The sequence below is a fragment of the Gordionus sp. m RMFG-2023 genome, chromosome 1 (assembly GCF_954871325.1).
Source record: "Gordionus sp. m RMFG-2023 chromosome 1, tfGorSpeb1-WG-v2, whole genome shotgun sequence".
NCBI classification, from domain to species: domain Eukaryota; kingdom Metazoa; phylum Nematomorpha; class Gordioida; order Chordodea; family Parachordodidae; genus Gordionus; species Gordionus sp. m RMFG-2023.
In genome coordinates, this window is record NC_088775.1 from 44,261,970 (window position 1) to 44,285,020 (window position 23,051).

The 23,051-nt window shown below is 27.1% G+C and overlaps 1 protein-coding gene across 4 annotated transcripts in view; it reads left to right on the top strand.

Annotated features, from left to right (window-relative positions):
* The window catches only part of LOC135931404 (uncharacterized), a 68,765-nt gene that overhangs the window by 37,693 nt on the left and 8,021 nt on the right, over positions 1-23,051 (top strand). For 2 of the 4 annotated variants that reach the window (XM_065468481.1, XM_065468484.1), the window contains exons 4-8: positions 3,864-3,956; positions 20,965-21,029; positions 21,307-21,415; positions 21,556-21,796; positions 22,325-22,401. In XM_065468481.1, coding sequence (XP_065324553.1) covers positions 3,864-3,956; positions 20,965-21,029; positions 21,307-21,415; positions 21,556-21,796; positions 22,325-22,401 — 585 coding nt within the window. The remainder of the gene's footprint in view (positions 1-3,863; positions 3,957-20,964; positions 21,030-21,306; positions 21,416-21,555; positions 21,797-22,324; positions 22,402-23,051) is intronic. The other 2 variants (XM_065468482.1, XM_065468483.1) reach the window with 2 other exon arrangements.

The window sequence follows — 23,051 nt, forward strand, 5'->3', positions numbered from 1 at the left end:
TTTTTTCATTTATGCTGGCTACTATAGAGGAAGACACTAATAAAACACAAAATATTGGCAAATTTTTAAAATGGTTTGCAAAAATTTTCAACCCCCTCCTCCCATGGATAAATCCAGGCTACGCCACTGATCTTGTCAAAAATATCGTGTCGATATCAATATACTAATTTATCTGAATTCACTAATCTGGTCTCGTCTAATGACATTAATACTAATTTAAACTGACGATTTATTTATTAAAATTGGTGTTAGTAACTAATTACCTTTGTTGAGGAATTATAACTATAACTATTTTAAAAATGCAACTTTCTCCTGTAGTTATAGTGTTAGCAATGATCAGGTCGGACTCACGGCCCTGTCAGGTCCAAGGCGGTCTTATCAGACTCTTGGATTCCACGGGACAGTCCGGTCCGACAACACGGTCCGATGGTCCGGTCCGATATAAGACCGATTAAAGAAGATAAGTTTGCTATACTATGAATTGCTTTTTAGTTAATGTGCATGTACATGAACACATAAAACATGATTATTTAATGCCTAACACTTTATAATATCTCATTCATCTTTTACTTTTTATATTCTTGCGTTTTATTCGTCGTCAATTTAATTTAGTAGGGTAGGTGGTATATTATTTTTAGAAATGGAAATGGAAATGGAAATTGTTATCATAGAAGTTGATAAAACTATTGAACCACCACACTCTTTCTTCAAGGGTTGAAAGAATGACTATTGATGTAAATGAAAAAAATCCATCAAATTCTTTACATAATGTTAAAGAAATATAGAAATATTTTGAAAAAGAAAATGCTGAGAAAACATGTAATATATGTCTAGAAATATTTTCCAATTCTTCAAGCACAAGTAAATTATGCATATATATGGAGCTCAAAATTTTAAATATATGAATAAAACCTTAATCAAATAAACATACTATAGTAATGATTAGGGCTGGGAACCAATATTAAAAACCCAAGTTAACGAATTATTGTATTGGTACTAGGTCTAAAATATTACTATTGGTTTAAATTATATTTTCTATTACTTGTATTGATATTGGTTTAAATTAAAGAAAGAATAGAAATAAGAGAATAGCCAGGGATAGGCTTATGGGAACTGGGACATCAGCAGAGAAAGCTGAGAAAGATGATATACATGAAATCCAATGCTATTTATCTGATATTTTATATCCGATAAATTCAAATATGCTAGATTTGTGGGAAGGAACCATCTAATTCTAGTCAAAATAGCAATGGATTATCTCCCACAGCAAGCTACATCTGTAGCATGTAAACGGATCTTTTCTAAAGCTAATAATAAAATAACAAAAAAATGACAAATGACACTTGATTCATGGAAAAAAATAGAAAATTTTTTGATTTTTTAGAAGATAAATATAATTTATTTTATAACAAATATTTATCACATATATAAAATAAAAACTAGTTAAATATGTAAATCAAATTGATTTAAATTATATTTAATAAATTTGTATTTTAATATTCTTTTGAACTTTAGGCATTTGTATTGCATAATATAATAAAAAGGATTTTATGATATAATTAAAATATTGGTAATTTAACACTTTTCATTTTTAATAAATTTAATGCAGAATAAAACTTTTCTAGCTTAATAAAAATTTTTTAAATAGGACCGGACCGACCGGACTGGACTGCACCGATGGTCCCACGGTTCGGTCTCACTTGACTTAACGGTCCATCGGTTCGATCTCATTTTAGAAAAAAAGGACCGTTGCAAACACTATGTAGTTAGTTACATATTTGGGAGTGTAACTATAAAAGTAACTAATTACATTTGATTTTTTTTATTCCATTATGTATATATTATGAAAAGAGATAATTTATTTATATAAAGTGTAGGAGACCAGGGTTATATTGTCCATAAAATATTAAAGTGCTATAAAAAAAATAGATGAAGCAAATATTTCAAAATGTTTAAAAGTAGTTTAATTTTTACATATATTTCTACTGTAGAAATTGATATTTAAGAAAAAAATATTTTAGTTTTTTATTATATAGAATTTTAAAAAATGAAAATTTAAGAATTATGAATCCTTTCGCGTTGCGTTGATAGCACTTCTTTAGTTATAGATTTAAAAATTTTTTTTTATATAATATTGTTAATTTAGTAAATATAGAAAAATAAATTGTCAAATATGTTTTTATCAGGTTAGTTTATATTATATATATCACCCGGAAGAACCTGACACTTAAAACTGTCATATTATCTCAAAAAAAGTGAATTATTTTCATATCGTCATTGGTGGCCCTAGACAAATTAGTGGCTTCTATTGTTCGTATAAATTTAGTTGGATTTTTTTCATTTAAAATAATACCAGCTTAAAATGACTAATAGATACCCCGCTAAAACTTGACCCAGGTTTCCCATTAATTAAAATCTAATACCATAGATATTGTCAATATTTTTATACATTATAAAATTGAATTTATTTTATCATTTAGAATTAGTATTTAGCATGAGTTACATTTATAAAAAAATTTATTAGTAAAAATATAAAAAATTAAAAAGTTACTTTTGACGTGTTAAAATTAAAATTTAAAATTTTTAATGAGCAATTTTGTATGAAATAGGCCTACTTAAGCACCTTATTAAAATACATATCTAACTTGAATTTCAATTCTCAAAATTTATTAGTTTTTAAACTATTTAATAAGAAATTAACTACCCCAGGATAACACTATCCCCGGTCTCTCCTACTAATTTTTATAATAGTTTAAAATAAATAATGTCGGTAATTCTTTAGGGTAAGTGCTTGATTTTTAACCGTTTAAGCCAATTTTTATCTTGCTAAAAAGGGATAAAACTTTGTTAGTCAAAACTATTACCCCAGCCTCGGTGTATTTTTTGAAAATAAAGTTCAGCATTAAAAAGTAGAAATAAATTATCATGCGCCTCAATGCTTAGTGATTTTCTTCGGCACCTGTCTGTAGAATGAGAATTAGCTGGCATTTAGTGATTGCCCAACTGTAGTGAATAGATTCTGTATATTGTAAATAAATCTTTTTTAAAATGAAATATAATATATCATTATAATAAAAATACAATACTTTATACAAACTATATATATTAACATTTGTTGTTCTAATTTGATAAATAATAGATATATCCCGTAAACTCTATTTCTACATTTTTCACCTTTATTAATTTTACCTTTTAAAAAAATTAATTATTTGCTATTACATTTTGACAACAAGTCCGCCATTAAAAGGCATCTAGACGAAAATGGCATTCGATGCCGTCTACTATTGACTAAACTTTTCAATAGAATTACGTTAATGGGGAATGGAAGGGGGGTACAGAGGCTCGAGCCCCTTGAAAAAGTTTAAAAAACACATAAGGTATCTTGAAAATGTTAGTTTAAAAACGAGGTCATTTTGAAAATGAAAATAAAATTAAGATTAAAAAATAATATTTCTGATCCCCCTGACATTGTAAAGGCTAGTAGAGCCACTGCTTTCATGTATGTGCATTTATAATCATAAGTCTGGGTTGGTATTTATGTCATTGGTCTCGCCTGAGTAATAGGAATGATAACAGAGATTTCTAACTTTTTCCATAAACCTAAATAAATATTAGAATTTTGATTGACCTCTTCCCCCTATATATGTAATCCAAAATGTCTAAATGAAAAATAAAAATATATGAGTGATCCATTCAATACCCAAGAGTACATATATAGTATTCATTTCAATTTATATAATTATTTATTTCGAAAAAATATTTTTTATTAAAAAAACATTATTATTTTTAGTTTAAAAACACTAACATATTTTTTTATTTCAAAATTAATCTACAAATTCAATTCCCATGTGCAATTTATCTAGTTCGAATACAAGGCTAATTCAGTCAAAAAGAGGCCTATCAAATTGACAATCTCCGCGAACGGCATTAAAGTTACGTTCAAAATGCCGAAAAAAGTATATTTATGTTTATTTTTTTGAATGAAATGATTGATAAATATTTTTAAAACTTTTAACTTACTGTGATCTAATGTTAGGAGTTTTTTTTTAGATCATGGCTTTGTTTCTTTTTAAGAACGATTATCTATCGATTTTATAAAATATAATACAACTCGATTTTATTTTATAATAAATCCAAAAAGAATGTCAAAGATATTAAAAACATAATTGACGATGTAATATCTAGGAACACTGAAATATTATTTTAGAATTTAAATAAATTATAACAATCTCATTATTTTTCCTATCATAAAGGGTGATCGGTGGCTATGTGATGAAGCTATAAAAATTATTAAATCAACTTTCTCACCACTTTGTGAAATAAAAATAGAGAAAGGGGAGAAAAAGGTAAAGGAAAAAGAAAGAATAAGGGGAAAAGGTTAAACTCTTCCCGGACCGATCTGAGTCCAAGAGGACAACTATTTTCATGAACTCGTTCAGATTAGGTCTTTGATCTAAAATGACTTGACTTGAACCTCAACCAAAATTTATAACTTTTTTCCTAATATTTTTAAAAATATTATATTAGAGAATAGCCAAAATTTATTAATTATTCTTTCAGCGCTTATAAATTTTCTTAATTTCATTGATTATACTTTTTCAATAAAAAAATATCAATCGAACTTATATCTAAGCTATTGACCTAAATATATTTTAAAAAATCTCAAAATTTCAAAACTTTTGTAAATATATAAAATTATGAAACATCATTAAAAATATTTACAAGTTTTGTAAATTTTGAAATTTATAATTCCTACCAAACCATTTTTATACATCCCATTGAATTTATATACTTACCTTTTGATTAATATAACTGCCCATTTCTTATTATAATTTTAAAAATATAAATATATCGTTTACCTTTTTTTCATAAAAATTTCGCTAAGCTAAAATTTATTAAATTTTATCAATTTCTCTAACTTTAAAAAATTATCGTATAAATGAATTAGACTACTATTTAAAAATACTCTTTTTAGTTAAAGTTAAGAAAGTTTATTAATTATATTTTTGATATAAAATCAATTTCAGATCAGATTGGGTTCGAATCTATAAAAAAAATTATCGGGTCTTGGGCGAAAAAAATTTTCAGATGATGTCGAATCTGGTAAAATAGATAATCACTCAATTCAAGGAATGTTTAACTGAAGGAATATTTTTAATTTGATGAAATATGATTAAAATTAAACAGGTATCTAGTAGGATGATTAAAGATATGGATTAGGTTATTTAAAGGTTTTAGATATATTGGTAAAAGTTTAGACTAGTTTTTAATAAAATCCAATTCTCTTTATTAATAACCTGACAGGCCACGTGATTATAAATAGACGAATAAAGTTAAATAAATCAGCTGTTGCAACGTCTATTTTTTTGAAAGGCCATAATCTAAAAAATAGGTCCGATAAAAGGTTGCTAGAGAAGGGAATTAAAAAAAGAAAAACAAGAAAGAATATGTAATTTTAAATTACAAAATGTAAATTTTTTTTTAAATCACTTTTCGAATATTATATTAAGACTATTTCATAAATTTTCATAACATTTATTTGACCAAAATAATAACTTTTTTTTTATTTTGATAAATTCTATTTTCAGTTTTTAATAATAAAATATAAATCAATAATATATTCCATCATCTAACTATTAACTCTTCTTCTCATCCTCTAAATAAAAACTCATTCATTACTTATAAAATAATAATGAATAAAAAATAAAAATTTTCCATACAAATGAATGATGATAGCAATGGAAATGGAAATAAAAATTTTATAAATAAATAATATATCTTTTTAGAATCCATAATCCCAAACATATTAATATGAAAAATATTTTAAAAAACAGCCAATCTTATTTAGGCAGACAGAATATATTATAACTATAAATTAATAATTTTTTTACGAAAAAGAGTCATATTTGCATACATATTAAAATATATATTTGTATATTTGACAACAAATCAACACTAGTTTCGACCGAACTGTGCAGGATTTTTTTTTAAGCTCTGAATAGTGATAGTGAAGATCTGCACAGCCCATCCGAAAGTCCGAAGGACATTTGTAGTACAATATTTTTTAATGCGCCAGGATCAAAAAAAAAATTTACAAGAAAATTTAATTTTTTTTATAAATTAAGTCTAAAGAAAATTATGTCATAAATGTAAATCAAAATAATATTTTTTTTGAGATTTTATGTGGGCCGGGTGGGCAATTCGTATAAAAATTATTAAAAGCAGAGCAAGGTGCGAAATTTGTATAAAAATCTCAACATGCTGGGCTGGTCCATGCTGATCCCTAATAGATAGTAACCCTCCTGGTAACCAATATATAAAATTTTAGTATTTGACTCTACCAATGAAATGAGATGTGGGAGCTCAAGTTGCAAAGAAAATTCAAATTTTGTATATAAAATTGCAAATTACTCTGACTTTTATAGAAGATCGGGGTTATATAAGCCATGTTTTTTACATTTTAAATACTGATACATCAAATCTATTATATTAATACTAGCCTAGATTGACGATTCATTCATTAAAATACATTTAAATGTTTACATACAATAGAGTTCTTATTTAATGGCATGTTATGAAAGGTATTTCGACAAAATATATTTCAATGGTATCTACTAGCCAATAACATTGACTACAGTTGACTTCAATGTATGTATACTATAATAAATAAATAGTCAATCTAGATTAGTAAATGACATAGCTACAAATACTTTTTTTAATGACCCGTTCTTATTTTATAACATTGATCTTGCTTGTTTGTTCATGGCTTTTTTTTATTATATACCTTTTATAATTATATAGAGCTTTTATTTTAAGTATCAATTTTATTTATGAAAATAATTGCATTCTATCTATATAAATTATTAATTTAATAGGAAAAAAAACCCCCGGAAAAAACCCCTTGGCAAAAAAACCCTCGGGAAAAACCCCATGGAAAAAAATTCAAAAAAAGGAAAATCGTTATTTTTTAAAAAAATTTTCTTGTCAATTTTTCTTAAATTTTTTTCTCAATTTATATTTTTCTTCCCATTTTTGCTTTAAGTCATTGTTCTTTATTTTTATTATCTTTTCTCAATTTTTTTCTTCTCAATTTTCACTTAATTTTTTTTAGTATAACCTAGCAATAATTAGATAAATAATTTTATAAGCGAATGCCACAATCATTAAGAGCTATTAAACTCAAAAAAACACAAAATACTTACGAAAAAAATATTCGAACTAATAATGTCTAAATGTCAAGAACGGGATTTATTTCCTGATCCATTATATATATACATGAATTTCGAAAAGTCTGCTATGAGCGCGGTTAAAACTGTCATTGGTATGATTATTAATATGTTAAATTATTTATATTTATTTTTACAATTAGGGGATCACATCCTAATCAGAGAATGCTTTTACCATTTGTGTCAAAGTACCCATAGAAAAATTCAAAAGCTAGGTCTGGAAAGCCAATACAGAACCGATGATAAGCTTCTTTTGTGGCATGATGGACGGCTTAGCATTTGTTCCTTTATGTGATATGGGCAATGCAATGGCATTCCTTAGATCGGTTACTCCGAGTAATGGTAAAGATATTCTTAAATATTTCAATAAAAATTACATCAATGGAGTATCAAGGGAGGTCACAAGAAGCAATTCTCAATCCCAGACACGTCGAATTGGGCCTCGATTTTCTCCAGAAACTTGGAACGTGAATGAGAGCACTCTATCCGAGGAAGAAGGCACGTTTAATCAATGCGAAGGTTGGAATCATCGTTTTTTTAATCTGGTTGGGAATAAACACCCATCAATCTGGGTATTGATTAAAAAAATGAAATGCGAGGTGGCTGCCGATAAAACCAAACTTGAACGATGGCGTGTAGGTAGTTGGACACCGAAAACAAAATCGCAGAGTTACAATATCCAGATTCGGCTAAAGAAACTTTGCGAGGAATACCGTGATGGGGTGCGAAGCCATCCAGATTTTATGAGAGCGATTTCCTTCAATATTCTATGTCAACCCTTATAATTATTATTCTAAATTATTAAATTTGTATATACATAATAATGATTTATCAATAAAATAAACAGATCTTATTGCAAATTTTGTCAAATTTAGTCTACTTGATATTGTATTTATTACTATAGCAAATAATTTTTACGAAAATAAGTAATACATGGGTTATTTTACTGGGATATTTTCTTCCCCAGTACCAATTTGAACATAGCATTTTTCCTTGTTTAAGCATTTTTTATGGAGGGTATATGAGTTATCTTTAAGTAATTAATTGGGGGCTAAAACAATTTATTATTAAATTATATTTTTATAATATTTTTCTAAAATACTAATTTGTCTATACCTTATTAAATCCAAATAAAAATATACCGATATTATTAGGTCTTAAGTAAATTCGAAAAAAAAATTTCGGGGTTTTTTTTCCTGGGGGTTTATTTTCCGGGAGTTTTTTTCCTGGGGGTTTATTTTCCAGGGGTTTTTTTCCGGGAATTTTTTTCGGGGGGTTTTTTCCGGGATTCACATTAAATGAATGTCAACAAAAAATAAGGAGAAATAAAACAAGATAATTAAATCGGTACTTAGCGCGCTACATTTTTTTAGCGCGTTCCTTTTTTTGACTACTTAGCTAATTTTTAAAAATATAATGAATGTAACTAAAAACAGGAAAATTTAAATATAATACCATAATTAATTATAATTTTTATCATTTATTATTTTTTTTTCATGAAATTTATATTTTAATTTGTATTATAAACCTAAATTATCTGATATAAATTAATTAGATATCGCAAATGGATATCCAATTCGATGTAAGTTAGTCAGACAATGATGATATTAATGAAATGGAAGGTACCCTGGAAGAAAATGTTCTTGATAACAATAATACACATTTCCCATTTTCAAAATTTGAAAAATATTTTATAGCATATATTTAAAATAGTTATTAGTTTTTACGAATTTTTCTTTTAAATTCTTGTTTATAGTGATATATTTTGGGGGGAGATTAAAATGGGGGGGGGGGGGGGGGTATTAACTTAAAATGATATTTATGAGAACAGGTAAATTTCCAAAGAGGGGATTTCCCCTTCCTCCCATGGTTACGCATGTGCCTGGGCTCATTATATGAGGAAACAGATAAGATCTTCTTTTTTTCCTCTAACTTGATTCATAAAATTATTTTATCATGTAAATAAGTAAATGAAGGCAATTTCAAATATATAAATTTGTATAAAAACTAAATAAAACATTTAAAAATCAGTATAAGAAATTGAGTTTATATGTGGTATTGGGATATGAAATCCATGGCGATTCGGAATCTCTTGATTTTAAGTCATTTATCTAGGGTGGGTTTTTATATTTTAAGATTCGATTTAACCGGAAATGTATCTCAGAATGTGAATTTCAGACAATTATCGCTACAAACATTTGTGTATTTTTTTATTTATCTGAAAAATCCATATCATATAGCGAGGGTAAAATACCACCTAATCCTGTTCACAGCTCCAAATAAAATAAATAAATAACCGCCTAACTCTGTTCACAGCTCCAAATAAAATAGCTCATCTCATAAAAATAAAATAATTTTTAAAAACAATCAATCCTGTTTCGGGACAAAAGATGATATTAAAATATACAACAACATCCAGTTGTAAATTTATTTTTAAAACAATCTTAACATAATTTATTGACAACGATATATAATAATTTAATTTTCGCCCTTTGTATATTGAATATAAAAAATTACATTAATTATACATGATTTTCATAATAATCTTCAGAAACGAAACTTCGCCCGATTGGGGAATTCAACGCTATAAAAAATTTATTATTGAAAGAATTTTTAAATATACAATATGCCCTTATTATTTTTTGAATTATTTTATTATTGGTTTCACTCTTTTTTTTCATCACACATTCACCCTCTCTTCCATCCAGAGTTGTTAAACCCTACTTTAAAAATAGCGCGCTATTAGCTACTATTTTTTAAGAGTAGCTTTGGCTACTTTTTAGGCTACTTTTTATAAATTGGTTTTATCTTTTGCTTATAATGTAATTGCATAGTATATAATACATAAAAATCAACATTTATAAATATTTAAATATAGTTAATTTTATAAAAAAATTTATGCAAAAAGACTATAATTTATTTAATAAAAATAACTATTTATGACAATATTTATTGTTTATTTATTTTGTTGCATTTTAATAATAAAATCATATATATAATATCATCCCCAAGTCTAGAGCGATGATCAGAAAGTATAAGTTTCGCTTTACTAAATAATCTCTCAACACAGCACTTGAGGGCAAGGCAATATTTAATTTTATATACATATTTTTAATAAAATTATCAAAAATACTCATTTGTATTTTTAGATTTAAAAAACGTGTCTAGGGGATTTTCTATTTTATTAGTATCCTTTATTTGAAAATTATTATCAGTGGAAGTCGTTTTCATGGTTTAACTAGGGCATTTTTGTCTGCAGTCTCAATAATTAGTTTCTGGAGTCAAAAAATTGTTGTACCAGGGGATAGAGTTTTAATCATCATGGTAAATGATGGATCCAATCAATGACATTGGCTGAACTGCATCATTTATAAATTTGACAATAACTTTATAAGCCAGTTTCTGAAAAATATTGGCATGTGCAATATTATTAATTAATTTAACTTGAATTGAATTGGTCTTTTTGGAGTAGTCTCCCTTATACCAAAATTAGGTGTTTTCTGAGGTTATATTATAACGACTATTTAAGGATATTTTTTTTATTGTACAAATAAATTTGTAGCCACCATTTGTTTTTTCATTAATTTTGAAATATTTTTCAAATTTTGGGAAATGGTTAATTTGTATTGTCAAGAATATTTTCTATCAGGGTACCTTCCATTTCATTAATATCAAAATTGTTTGACTCACTTACGTCGATTTGATCCATTTGCAATGACCTTTTAAATAATTTTCACCAGATGATTTAGGTTTAAATAAAAATATAAATTTCAATTTTAAAATTAAAATTAAAATTGAAATTGAAAAATTATAATTAATTATGATATTAAATTTAAATTTTCATGTGTATAGTTACATCCATTATATAAAATAGCTAAGTAGCAGGGACGCACTAAAAAATAAATACAATGAAACGAGTGTTAATAATCAACTTACAATAAAAGGGGATAAACATAATAAGATTTTATTTTAATTTAATACATATTAAAATTAAATATGGACAGGCAATTAATTAACTAGATTAATGGTTGAAAAGAAATGTGTTGAATTTTTAATTTAAAATAAAAAAATATGTTGTAGTAAAATATTTATGAAATTTTTTAATTTTTCTTAAATTAATAAAAAAAATGTTTAATATACAATCTTTATTATCCAATAGTAATACTAATTTTTCCAATTTAAATGAAAACTCCTAATCCGTCAGAATTTAAAGACCAAAAAGAATACACAAATATTGGAATAAATAAAAAATAGATATAGTTACTAAAATGTTATCAATGTCTGAAAAAGAACAAATAAAAATTAAAGACATCGCTCGAAATGTCTACAGCATCGGTCCATAAATTTAGACGGGACACATTCCCAGATATAAATGGAGATCATTTAAATGAATACAATATTCAAAAAAGTGTAAGTAAAAAAAAATCTTACATAATTAAAAAATACATCATAAACTTATTAATGGAAAGAAACACTCTTACTATCCAGGAGATAATAGATAATTTACCCCCTGGTAGTCCAAAAACGAAAACCACAATTAGTAAATATATCACAAATATAGGTTGGTCGAAAAAAAGAGCTGGCAAGGAGCCTGTAGAAGAAGGGCGCCATACAATGTACATCCAATAATAAAAATCCCATCCTCTAAGAGTAAAAATGTAAGCATACTTTGTACAATTATTATTAGAGGGGTAATCCATTATAAAATAATCGAAGGAGCTTATAATGGGTTATTATTCCGTGATTTTATGACAGAGCTTATCAGTCTCTTACCACCAGATGCAATTATTGTAATGGATAATGCATCTATTTATAGAAACCATCTTATCGATGCTTATAAAGATAGGAATAAATACCTACCACCATACTCACCACAGCCAAATCCCACTGAAAAATTTTTTGGAGTCTTGGAAAATAAATATCGAGCAATCAATTCCCGCCCTAATTCAAGGGATGAATTTGTTTGGGAATATTATTCAGCTCTTACACGGATTTATTCCTTATGATTTTACTAACTTTTACAATCACATGCAAAGCTATTAGGAGTTGGGTTATGGCAGGTAACTGAGTAATTAGGTAATCCTTATAATTAATTTGTATTAATTATAATAACTCTTTTAATTTCTAAAAAGGTTCCACCATCATAAATTATAATTATATTTTTTATGTGTTAATTATTTTATCGAAGTTATTATAAAAATTTATAGTATTATCATATTTTTATCGAAATAAATGGATACAAAATTACAAAATAGATTATATTTAAGAAATTCTAAAATATTTTCAAATATTAAAAAGATTTTTTACAAAAAATTATTTAGAATTTTTAGATGAAATTTAATTAAAATCTTACGAGTTTTCTCAAAGAAGATCAAGATTAATTTTTCATCACAAATTATATATTTACAACATAATTTTTTTTAATTATTTAAAAACGATTAATCTTGTTAATTAATTGCTTCTCCATAAATTTCAATATGTATTAAATTAAAATAAAATCTTATTATGTTTACCCCCTTTTATTGTAAGTTGATTATTAACACTCGTTTCATTGTAATTGGAAATCGCGCTACTTTAACAACTTTGCTTACTACCCGTCCCTTCCTTTCTTCTTCCCTTTTTAAATATTTTAATTTCTTATCAAAATTACCATTTTATAATCTAATTTTGGATGAACGTTTACAAAAGAAAAATAATTTTTAATGGCAAAAATTGACTAATAAATACTATGTATGTATAATCCTTGTATAATATAATCCAATTAAACATAATAAGGGACTGATTTTTATTTTTGCTAATATATCCAATTTATTATATATAAAAGTAATATGAAAAAAATTATCCTTTTAAATTATTGCCAAATTATTTGAGATCATTAGAAATTTTATGGTGAATTCATAATACTTGGTTTATACTTTGTACAGATTGTCGAAAACGATTCAGTTTAAAAAATTGAATATTCTACCATTACCCAAAATTTAGATTATTTGTAGGTTGTTAGATAGAAAATCATGGAATATTACCCAATTCTTTTATTTTAAGCGAAATTTATCAATTTTATCCCCTTTCAAATTATCTAATTGCTTGCCCCCCCCCCTTATTAATATAAAATGCTAACCTAAAAAAAATACTAATTTTTTTGTTTTGGTGGAAATTTAGAATAAATCAGAAAAAAACAAGTGCTTATAAATAATAATAAACATCATCAGTTCAAAGTATAAAAATAATGCTTTGACCTTATAATTTATTTCATGCATTTATAATATCTGCAGATATATCAAATTCTTTCTATTATAATATATTATACCCAATGAAATATAATACTTATCACTGACTATTCATTCACTCAAATGCATTTTGAGGCACCTTTGATTATAAATTAGCTGGGATACGCCATTATGGTTTCCTATTTAAATAAATATCGATAGTAAAATTTGACAAAAGATAACTAGTACTCTCAATTTTTTTTTGAGAAACGGGATTAGATGGGTTCCCACTATGTTGGACTATAGCTGAATGTTCTATCTTTTTCGAAAATTTCTCCTAATCATAAATTATAAAGTTCAACACACACAAACTTTGACATCTTTATTTAAATGCAATTATGAATTATCAAATTGCATAAATATAATTTATTTAAATGTAATTATATCATGGAATTATCAAAATACAAAAATATAACTAACAAATATATATTGGATCTGTCTTCCTTTTTTAATATAACAGCTGTAATCTAATCTTCCATTGATCGAAAGCCAACTAGATTTTTCTTCAGAAATTAGGAGCCACATTTTACGAATCTTTCATTCAAGTTCTAAATCCCAAAGGTCGTTGCCCTATTTTTATAAAACAAGTCTTTAATTTTTACTACGCATGATAATCCAGGGGTCATTGAGCAAATTTATAAATTTTTCTTTGGGTGAGCGCTATGAGAAGGAAGGTTGTCATGCATAAAGATCATTTTTAATCGGTAATAAAGCTTTAAAAGTGGTAAAAGTTCTTTCAGTTGATATTAACATAGAATTTTATTCTTTGTGAATTAAAAAAAATATTATTTTATCGGTATAAGATCTTCTTTTGATAACATAAATTAAAAAATTATCGTCTGATTTTATTGAGTGTCAATAAAAGGCGGAATCTTTTTGATTAACTAAATATTTCGTTTTATAATTTAGAAAGAATTTTGAAAGGCGAGTGTCAGGCCTATTCCAATTCCTTCTAGCTCGTTTTTTAAAAAAGGAGGATGTTTAGTTATTTTTTCTCAAATTTTACTATTTTTGATCCCAATTTTCTAAAAAGCAACTATATCGAATTCTAAAATATCTGAGGTTAGATTCAATATATATTCTTTAATAAAAATGGGGATTTTTTTATATTAAAAACGATTGACTCGTTTTAGGGTTAAAGATTTCAAAAAAGACATTTTCTGAGCCACCGGTATAGTAGAACCATGTTTACCCTTGTCAATGTCCGGTCCAATTGACTCGTTTTAGGGTTAAAGATTTCAAAAAAGACATTTTCTGAGTCACCGGTATAGTAGAACCATGTTTACCCTTGTCAATGTCCGGTCCACTTAAAAGCTTCTTTTCGACCGGATTTTTTAAAATATTTTTATTTTCATACCCGAACTTGACTAAACCTATTTTCTAGTCGGACATGACTTAATTTGTTGAATTTTAACTTTTCATTAAAATTTAAAAAAACTAAATTCAATTTTACTCGTGCTCTATTACACTTTAAGTGCGTGAATTTTCTGCTTTACATCAATAAATTTAATATAGTAAAAACACTCCTATCGGTTACTGCAAAAGATATTTTCGTGAATAAATTTGAGAATGTTTTACCGCGAATGCATTTATGAGATATGACTGATAAAAAATTATCGCGAATGTATTACCTCAACTACATAAACCCGAAAATCATAACCACGAATACATTTCAAGTTGAAGCCTGATGTGGGCTAGGGTTAACTAAATATTAATTAATGCCTGCATGTTTTTCTTAATTTTACCTAAACTAGTTAAGGGCTGAGGCCTGGGTTGCCCATTAGGGTTAGTATAAATATTCGATGTTTGGTTAGATACTTATACCAGGGTTGTGCATTTGACCGGTCAAATAAGTTTCGATCAATTGACCGATATTTGACAGGCCAAATATGGCCAAATTTAGTCAAATTTAATATATGTTTTTTAAAGTCAATATTAACTTTATTTTGAATATAATAGTAAAATGAATCTATAAAATTAATTTTTTAAATTTGTTGTCATTCAATAACTAATGTTTAGCTCTCTGTAGCAGAGTCGAGTCTTGTTCTGATTCATATTCAATATTATCATTTTCTTTAGTATTTTTTTTTCAATTTTCCTGATGTCGAGATCTTCAATCGATTTCTATTTTCATAAGAATGTTAACCCAAATCGACCTATTTCTTTCTAAAGAAGTCTCGTAATGAGAATGGTAGCAAAATTTAATCCATTAACTTGAGGTCGGAATTGATTGTTTCTTATGAAAATTACTGCTTTCCACATAATTTGCTATTAAACATGCCTTTTTTGCTTCTGAAATTAATTATATCACTTAATATTTTGGCTATCACCACCTTGTAAAATGGCTAATTCTTCAATTATATCACATACTTCATTGAATTAACTACTAGTGAGAAGCTCCTTTTGATATTGGGGACCCAAAAAAATAGGCAACATTGTGATCACATGTATTTATACCGTTTTCCCCTTTTTTTAAACATTTTTTAGAGTAATTGACCGTATCTCACCAGGTCAAATACTCCTCTGACTGAATTTGACAGGTCAATTGACCGACTTGCCAACCCTGACTTATACCAATCAATTTATGAAAATTAATTTTATGCTCATATTCGAGATCTACAAATCCCTGCTCGTATAAGCTTGGTCGACCCTATTTTAAAAATAATTCGAAAGGGCTAGGACAGGTGTAATTTTTAAAGAAAATTTGGGCCGGGCCGGGTCTGGCTTAAATTTTTAAATATGATATCACTCAATTTTATGGAATAAATTTATATTAAATTATTGCAAGAAACAAGTTGCCAATTTTTTTTTATTTATAGAATTTTTTTTACAATTAAAAAAATATAATTTCGGGCCTGTCACGACAAATTAGGCCCGATACAGATCACTATTTCATATACTGCTTTTATAAAATCAAGTAGTATTGATAGAGTTAATGTAATTTGTAGTAAAGATCATTTTACTCATTCGACTAATCTACTTACAAGATCTCTTAAAACTCACCATTAGTGATCTGCATCGGGCTTAATTTTTCAAGCCCGGCCCGAAATTTTTTTAAAAAGTTTGGCCCAGCCCGGCCCAAACCCGAAATTTTTTTTAAAAGGTTTTGCAGGCCCATTTTTAAATACATTAATTAATTTTTATAATTACTCAAAATAAACGATATATGTAATATGGCATCTAGTTTCTATAAATAAAATCAAATATTTTTATTTTACATAAAAAATTCAACATAAAATTGATAAATTTAGAAATATTAAAAAAAATTTCCAAGACCCGACCCGGCCCGAATTTTTAAAAAAATTATTAGACCTGACACAGCTCGAACTCGATTGGACCGGGCCTACTTTTGCAGATCTCTACCCACCATCCCATCAAGTAAGTGCTTATCAACAAACTTGACCAGCCTTTTAAACAAAATTCTTAAAGGTGAGACCCCACCCGATGTCAAACCTGTTTTATTTGGAGCACGACTAATAGCTCTAAATAAAGAAATGGTGGTATACTTCCAATTGCTGTTGGTTCATCATCCGTAGAGTAGCAGCAAAACTAATAAGTAACCGAATCATAGTCAATCTCAGTGCATTATTACAACCCCACCAACTAGGCTATGGGATAAAAATGGTTGTGCCGCCGCCTCCTACTCCATTCACATACTTGAAAATACAGATAACAACCTCTATATTTTGAAACTTGATTTTAATAATATCCTTAGAAATCTACCAATAGTCAGCTGTCAAATTTGACGATATTATTATCCAATCACAACAGACAAGATGATTTTTCTTAGGGATACAAAAGTAGTGGCTGAAATAAATACTCAATGTAAACTTGGTCTAAGCATCTGGTACCTAGATGATGGCACGTTGCTGGTTAACTATCCGAAATAGTGAAGGTTCCCATTACAATAAAAAAATTAGAACCAATAGCAGCACTATCAGTTAATACCAGCAAATGTGAACTTTGCTCTCCATCCATATCATCTCCCCAAGGAGAATTTTCTTTCGTACATACTAACAGATCCACACACACTTAGGAGTAGAGATCTGCAAAGGTAAGCCCGGCCTGTACCCGGCCCGAACGGGTTTTGGGGCCGGGCTCGGGCCTAATATTTAAAATTTGGGCCGGGTCGGTCGGACCTTGGAATTTTTTTTAATTATATCTAAATTTATCAATTTTATATTAAATTGATTATGAAAAATAAAAATATTTGATTTTATCTATTGAAATTAAACGACATATAACATATGTCTTTTATTTTAAGTTTATAAAAATTAATTTCTATATTTAAATAAATCTGTATAGTTAAATTTTATTTTACTTTCATTATTATTGTAAAGTCTTATTTTTATTATATATCTATTAATATTTTTTTTCACCTTTTTAAAAAAATATATATTTAAAACTAAATTATTTTTAAAAAAGACGGTAGAGGGGGATTAAAAAATTGTTTTGTCGGACATAAAGATGGAGATAAAATTAGATCTACATATCTCAAGAGATATTCTTTGTCTGAGATATAAATTTTCTTTAGGATCTCCAGTGATTGTTGCCAACTCGGGTACGGGCCGGGCTTACAAAACATTATAAAAAAAATTTGGGGTAGGCTCGATGCAGATCACTACTTAGGAGCCCTTATTGGTGGAACTGAAGTAGTTATCTCCATTTTAAACAATTTTATATCAACAACGCAAGAACTAAGATCATTATTCTTATTTCTGTTACCTCATCATTCATTAAAAAATTCTTTATATTCCTAAAATCTTTCGTTTACTCAGATCTACAGAAGTCTTCACACATCTTGATCAATTATTCTCTCTTAAAAACACAATCAAGGACTGTTTAGCAGAAGTTTTAAACATCAAATTATCCTCCCCTTATATGGGTGCAAGATTCCCTTCCTTCTAAAACCGGGTATTGGAATCCGATCCCAATTTCTTTATCACTTGCAGCTTTCATTTCTTCTCACTCTTGCCTCTCATCCAATGAGTTAATAAACAAATTAACATTCTTTATAGACCAAGATCTCCAAACAGCTTACCCATATGAGACAATAATATATTGTCCAACACACTTCGCTCAATAAGCGTCCTCGAAAAAGACTGTGACTCTCCTCTGATTGCATGTTCCGTTGATTTTATCCTTTCTAACCCGCAATCAGAACTTCCCAATTTGCATTTATCAAAACACAATGGATGCGAATGGCTTGTGGCAACCCCCAGTCAAAATTTAGATAAATACCTCTCTCCTCAGTTTGACAGTAAAGTTCATCACTCCTTACACTGTAATTTTCTAAAGACAGGCACTCCCGTCACTCGCCAATTAACAACTTAATAGGCGCTTCTATTAGCCAACATCCTTCCATCTTAGAACCAATTGAATTAAGTACCTCTGACCCAGACGGTAAGGACAATCCTTGGTATGGGATTGTATCTGTATAGATGCGCTTGTAAAATCAAACACAATACTCATCCATTGCGGGCTCCGAATCATTCAAACGTAACAAATATTCGCAATTAGAAAATATACTTGTCTACCTTTTGTTATTACCCTATTAGGGAACTTCGGCGAGGATGCAATTCTCTTTTTAAAAACTAACCTTAGGTAAAAAGTTGGAAACAATCACTGGAGATCCTAAAGAAAATTTATATCTCAGACAAATCTAATTTTATCTCCATCTTCGACTATATGTCCGACAAAACAATTTTTTAATCCCCCTCAACTGTTTTTTTTAAAATAATTTAGTTATATAATTTTAAATATATTTTTTTTTAAAAAGGTGAAAAAAATTATTAATAGATATATATTAAAAATAATACTTTACAATAATAATGAAAGTAAAATAAAATTTAACTATACATAAATTCTAAATTAATAAAAAAAAATACAAAAAAAAAAATTTTCTAATATGTAAAAAAATTAATTGAATTAGTTTAAGGGCAAAGGTGTGTTTAATTTTAAAATACTATTTAATAAAATCGAACAGATAAAATTATAAACTTTGAAATATTATAATTTAATGTTGGAGTTTATATAAATAAAGTTGAAGTTTCCCAACGATCATGTAAATATGAATTTGATTATCATGAAGGATAAAAGGCATGAGAAGTTTTAAGAAAATTTCATATTATTATGCCCATTAAAAATTGATATGCTTATTATTATTATATAGTTGTTCTCTTCCTTTTAGCAGATTCATTGATCAGGAATATAAAGCTAAGATAGGTTCTGACATTATTCAGTAGCATCTTCTTTTGCCCTATGTGGGGTACCTCGTTTGAATAATCTGTCTTAGCTATGATCCGCTACCCTGACTCTTTAAAAAAGGCTTCCAATATATATAAATGGAAACCATAAGTATTAATTTTATTATATTATTGGGTTATTAATATCAAATAATAAATATTTTGTTTGGAATAACCGAAACTAGGCACTGGCTAAGGTCGGGCATTAATTGTATAATCAATCATTAACATAAATGACTCATGTAACTAAAAATTTGCTATTTTTTTAAATATCATTTTTAGCTAATAAAAATTTCCCCTCTCCAACCCCTCCTTTCTTCTTTCCTAAAAATAATACAATATAATCATTTAAGAAGGGTCAAAATCGAAAAAATATTTTTATCAAATCCCGAGATTTGTTCTTCCTTTTTTTACAAGTTTTTATGACATGAACTAATATGAATAAAATTTTAAAGGGCCATTAGAAGGTAGATGGATGGTAGAATTTTAACATTCCTTTGAATAATGATAAAAACGAGAAAACAAATAATATATAATTCTCATTATCCAATAAATTACCACAAAATAATATAAAAAATTTAATCAATCAAAAAAAAAATATGAAACAAAAAATAAAAAATAACTTTTTATCATTTGATAGATTTTTTGGATGGAAACTAAAAATTAAAGCCATTTTTATCGATTTTTTTATAATATTCATTTTTAAGGCTTTCCCCCTCTTTTTTATATAGAAAGTTTCACTTCATTGCCGGTGTACTTTTTTTTTTATATTTGTAAATTAGGTCAAAAAAATACAATTGTCCTTTATATGAGTGAAAGAAAGAATGAAGGCCCAGGATATTATATTAAAAAAAATTGTCTTGATGTTATTTAAAATATGCAATATCTTTCAATGCTACTATTTCATTTTTCGTCAAAATTATGAGATGAATTTACTATTCATTTATCATCTCTTATACTATGATACAAACTAGTGATCCGCATCGAGCCTAATTCAAGCCCGACCCGGCCCTAATTTTTTTTTAAATTTGTCCTGCCCGATCTCGAACGAATTTTTTTATATTTATCCCGAAAAGCCCGGCCAGAAATTAAAATAAACATTATTTGTCCACAAGGCCCGAATTTATTTAGATATAGAATAAACTACTTCCAAATTCCAAAAATTATATACCAAAGAAGTTTAAAAAAATTATTTAAAAAAATAAACTTAAATTTTTTATTTTGAAGAAATTTATCAAATTGAAACAAGAATTCGTTGAAGAACAAATCCTGTATAATCATCCAATATATAGGTAATTTTTTTTTCCAATCAATTGATAACTTTTATAATGTAAATATTTCCCTCATTGAAGTCGAATCAAAAAGCCAATTATATATAGTATCCCTAACAACCACCATTTCTTTTAATTAAAAACGAATGCACATTACGTTATACATCCCTAGTTTATAATAATAGGAACAGCCCTGCATCTATCTGAAAAAAAAATAAATGAAATATAAATCCTTCTTGGGTGCATACCGTAAATTAGTAAATATATCATATGCGACATAAATAATTATCTTTTTAAGGGTATTTTATGTTTCTCACGATTCCCAAGATCTCAAGATTTTTAGTTATATAGCGAGAGATTGCGGTACGAACCATTTTAAATGTAACGTCTTTAAAGCTGATAAAAAGGTTTAATTTTCATTTGACATTTCTTTAAAATTACTTGGTATTATGGATTTAATCTTTAATACTTTTTTTAAATGTAAAATTTTTATTTGTGATCAAAAGACCGGACAGTATTAAATTGTTTTTTAAATAAATAAAAATAGAATCAAGCAATGTTAATAGTTAGAACGATAGGGCAAGCCTTCGAAGTTTGTCACAAATTCGCATGCGAAAAAGATTACAAATCCTCAAAAGACATAACTCCTATTACGATCGACAAAAAATCAGACAAATGTCGCGACAAACCTCTAATGGTACCTGAAGAGGGCGACTTTAAGGTGGATAATGCGTGTAAATTAGGTGCCTCTATGAATAGCATAACATTTGAAAAAGTGCATATGAGAGGTTTATAACATTTTAAAATTTTTTAGAATAGTTTTTATTAAGAAAATTTTGCAGTTTTAGACATCCATAATATATATTCAAGGAGAAAAAATATGCGAGATAAACCTTAAACCAATATAATTTCTTAAATTCATATTTAGGCCTCATTTATAGTAAACGCAAAAATAACGAGACACCATAACTCGATACTTAAATTACAAAATTAATAATACAACTATTCTAATGTTTATCGATGATAATTCACTTAAACATCATTGCGTTTATTATAAATGAGGATAAATAAAAGTATATTGAGAGTATGGAGGAGACTAATTTTGACTAGGTTTAGATATCAGGAGGACAATAATAATGATATCAAATAAAGATTATTTAATATAGTGATTTATCTTACATAACATTGATATATTATATATAGGAAAAAAAATAATCTCATATATTTTCAATCAGCTTATTATTATAATCTACACTTCCATGTTATGAAAACCAAATCGATAAATCCCATTTATTTTGTTTTTACCTACTTATTAGACAGCGGTTTATCGGGCTATTCAATGATCAGTGATTCTTTTGTCCATATATCTTCAATTGAAAAGGACCAAGTAAATGTAATAACTTTAATTAGTGTCATAAAATAAACGACATGGAAGAATATTTCGGATCAAAACTTGGGGATGCGAGATATTTTTCAACCCACTTTCTTAACGACCTGAGTTACAATTTTGAACAGGATTTTTGCATAAACTAGCTTAAAATATTCTACTTCCTTTTTCGCAATTAAAAATTTAGGGTTTAATGGATTATCTTAATTCATTATTAAATTTTTTGAGCAAAATGTGTTCAAATTATGTGATATTAAATATTTATTTTACCAAAAAATTTAAATCCTTATTTCAACGAAATCGGTAAAAAAAAAAATAAGTGCTTAAGAATAATAAATAATTTTGTGATTATTCTTGAAAATAATTTTTATATTATTATAAAACAAAATAATTTTAAAAAAAATTGAGGTCCGATTAGGTCAGAAGAAAATTTAAACATCAAGATTCGATTCTATTGAGTCCGACCGACCCGAGTTTAATTGAATGGGACCTTGCTGGGTTCTATTTTTAGGAGAACTATTTTTTTAATCACCTTAGAATATTTATGAATAATTTGCTTAAGATTTTTTTTTCATAATCATATTTAAAAGTATTTTCTTTCTTTCTCGTTAATTTATAAATCACGTCTTACTCACAGTCACAATTGATATTTAATC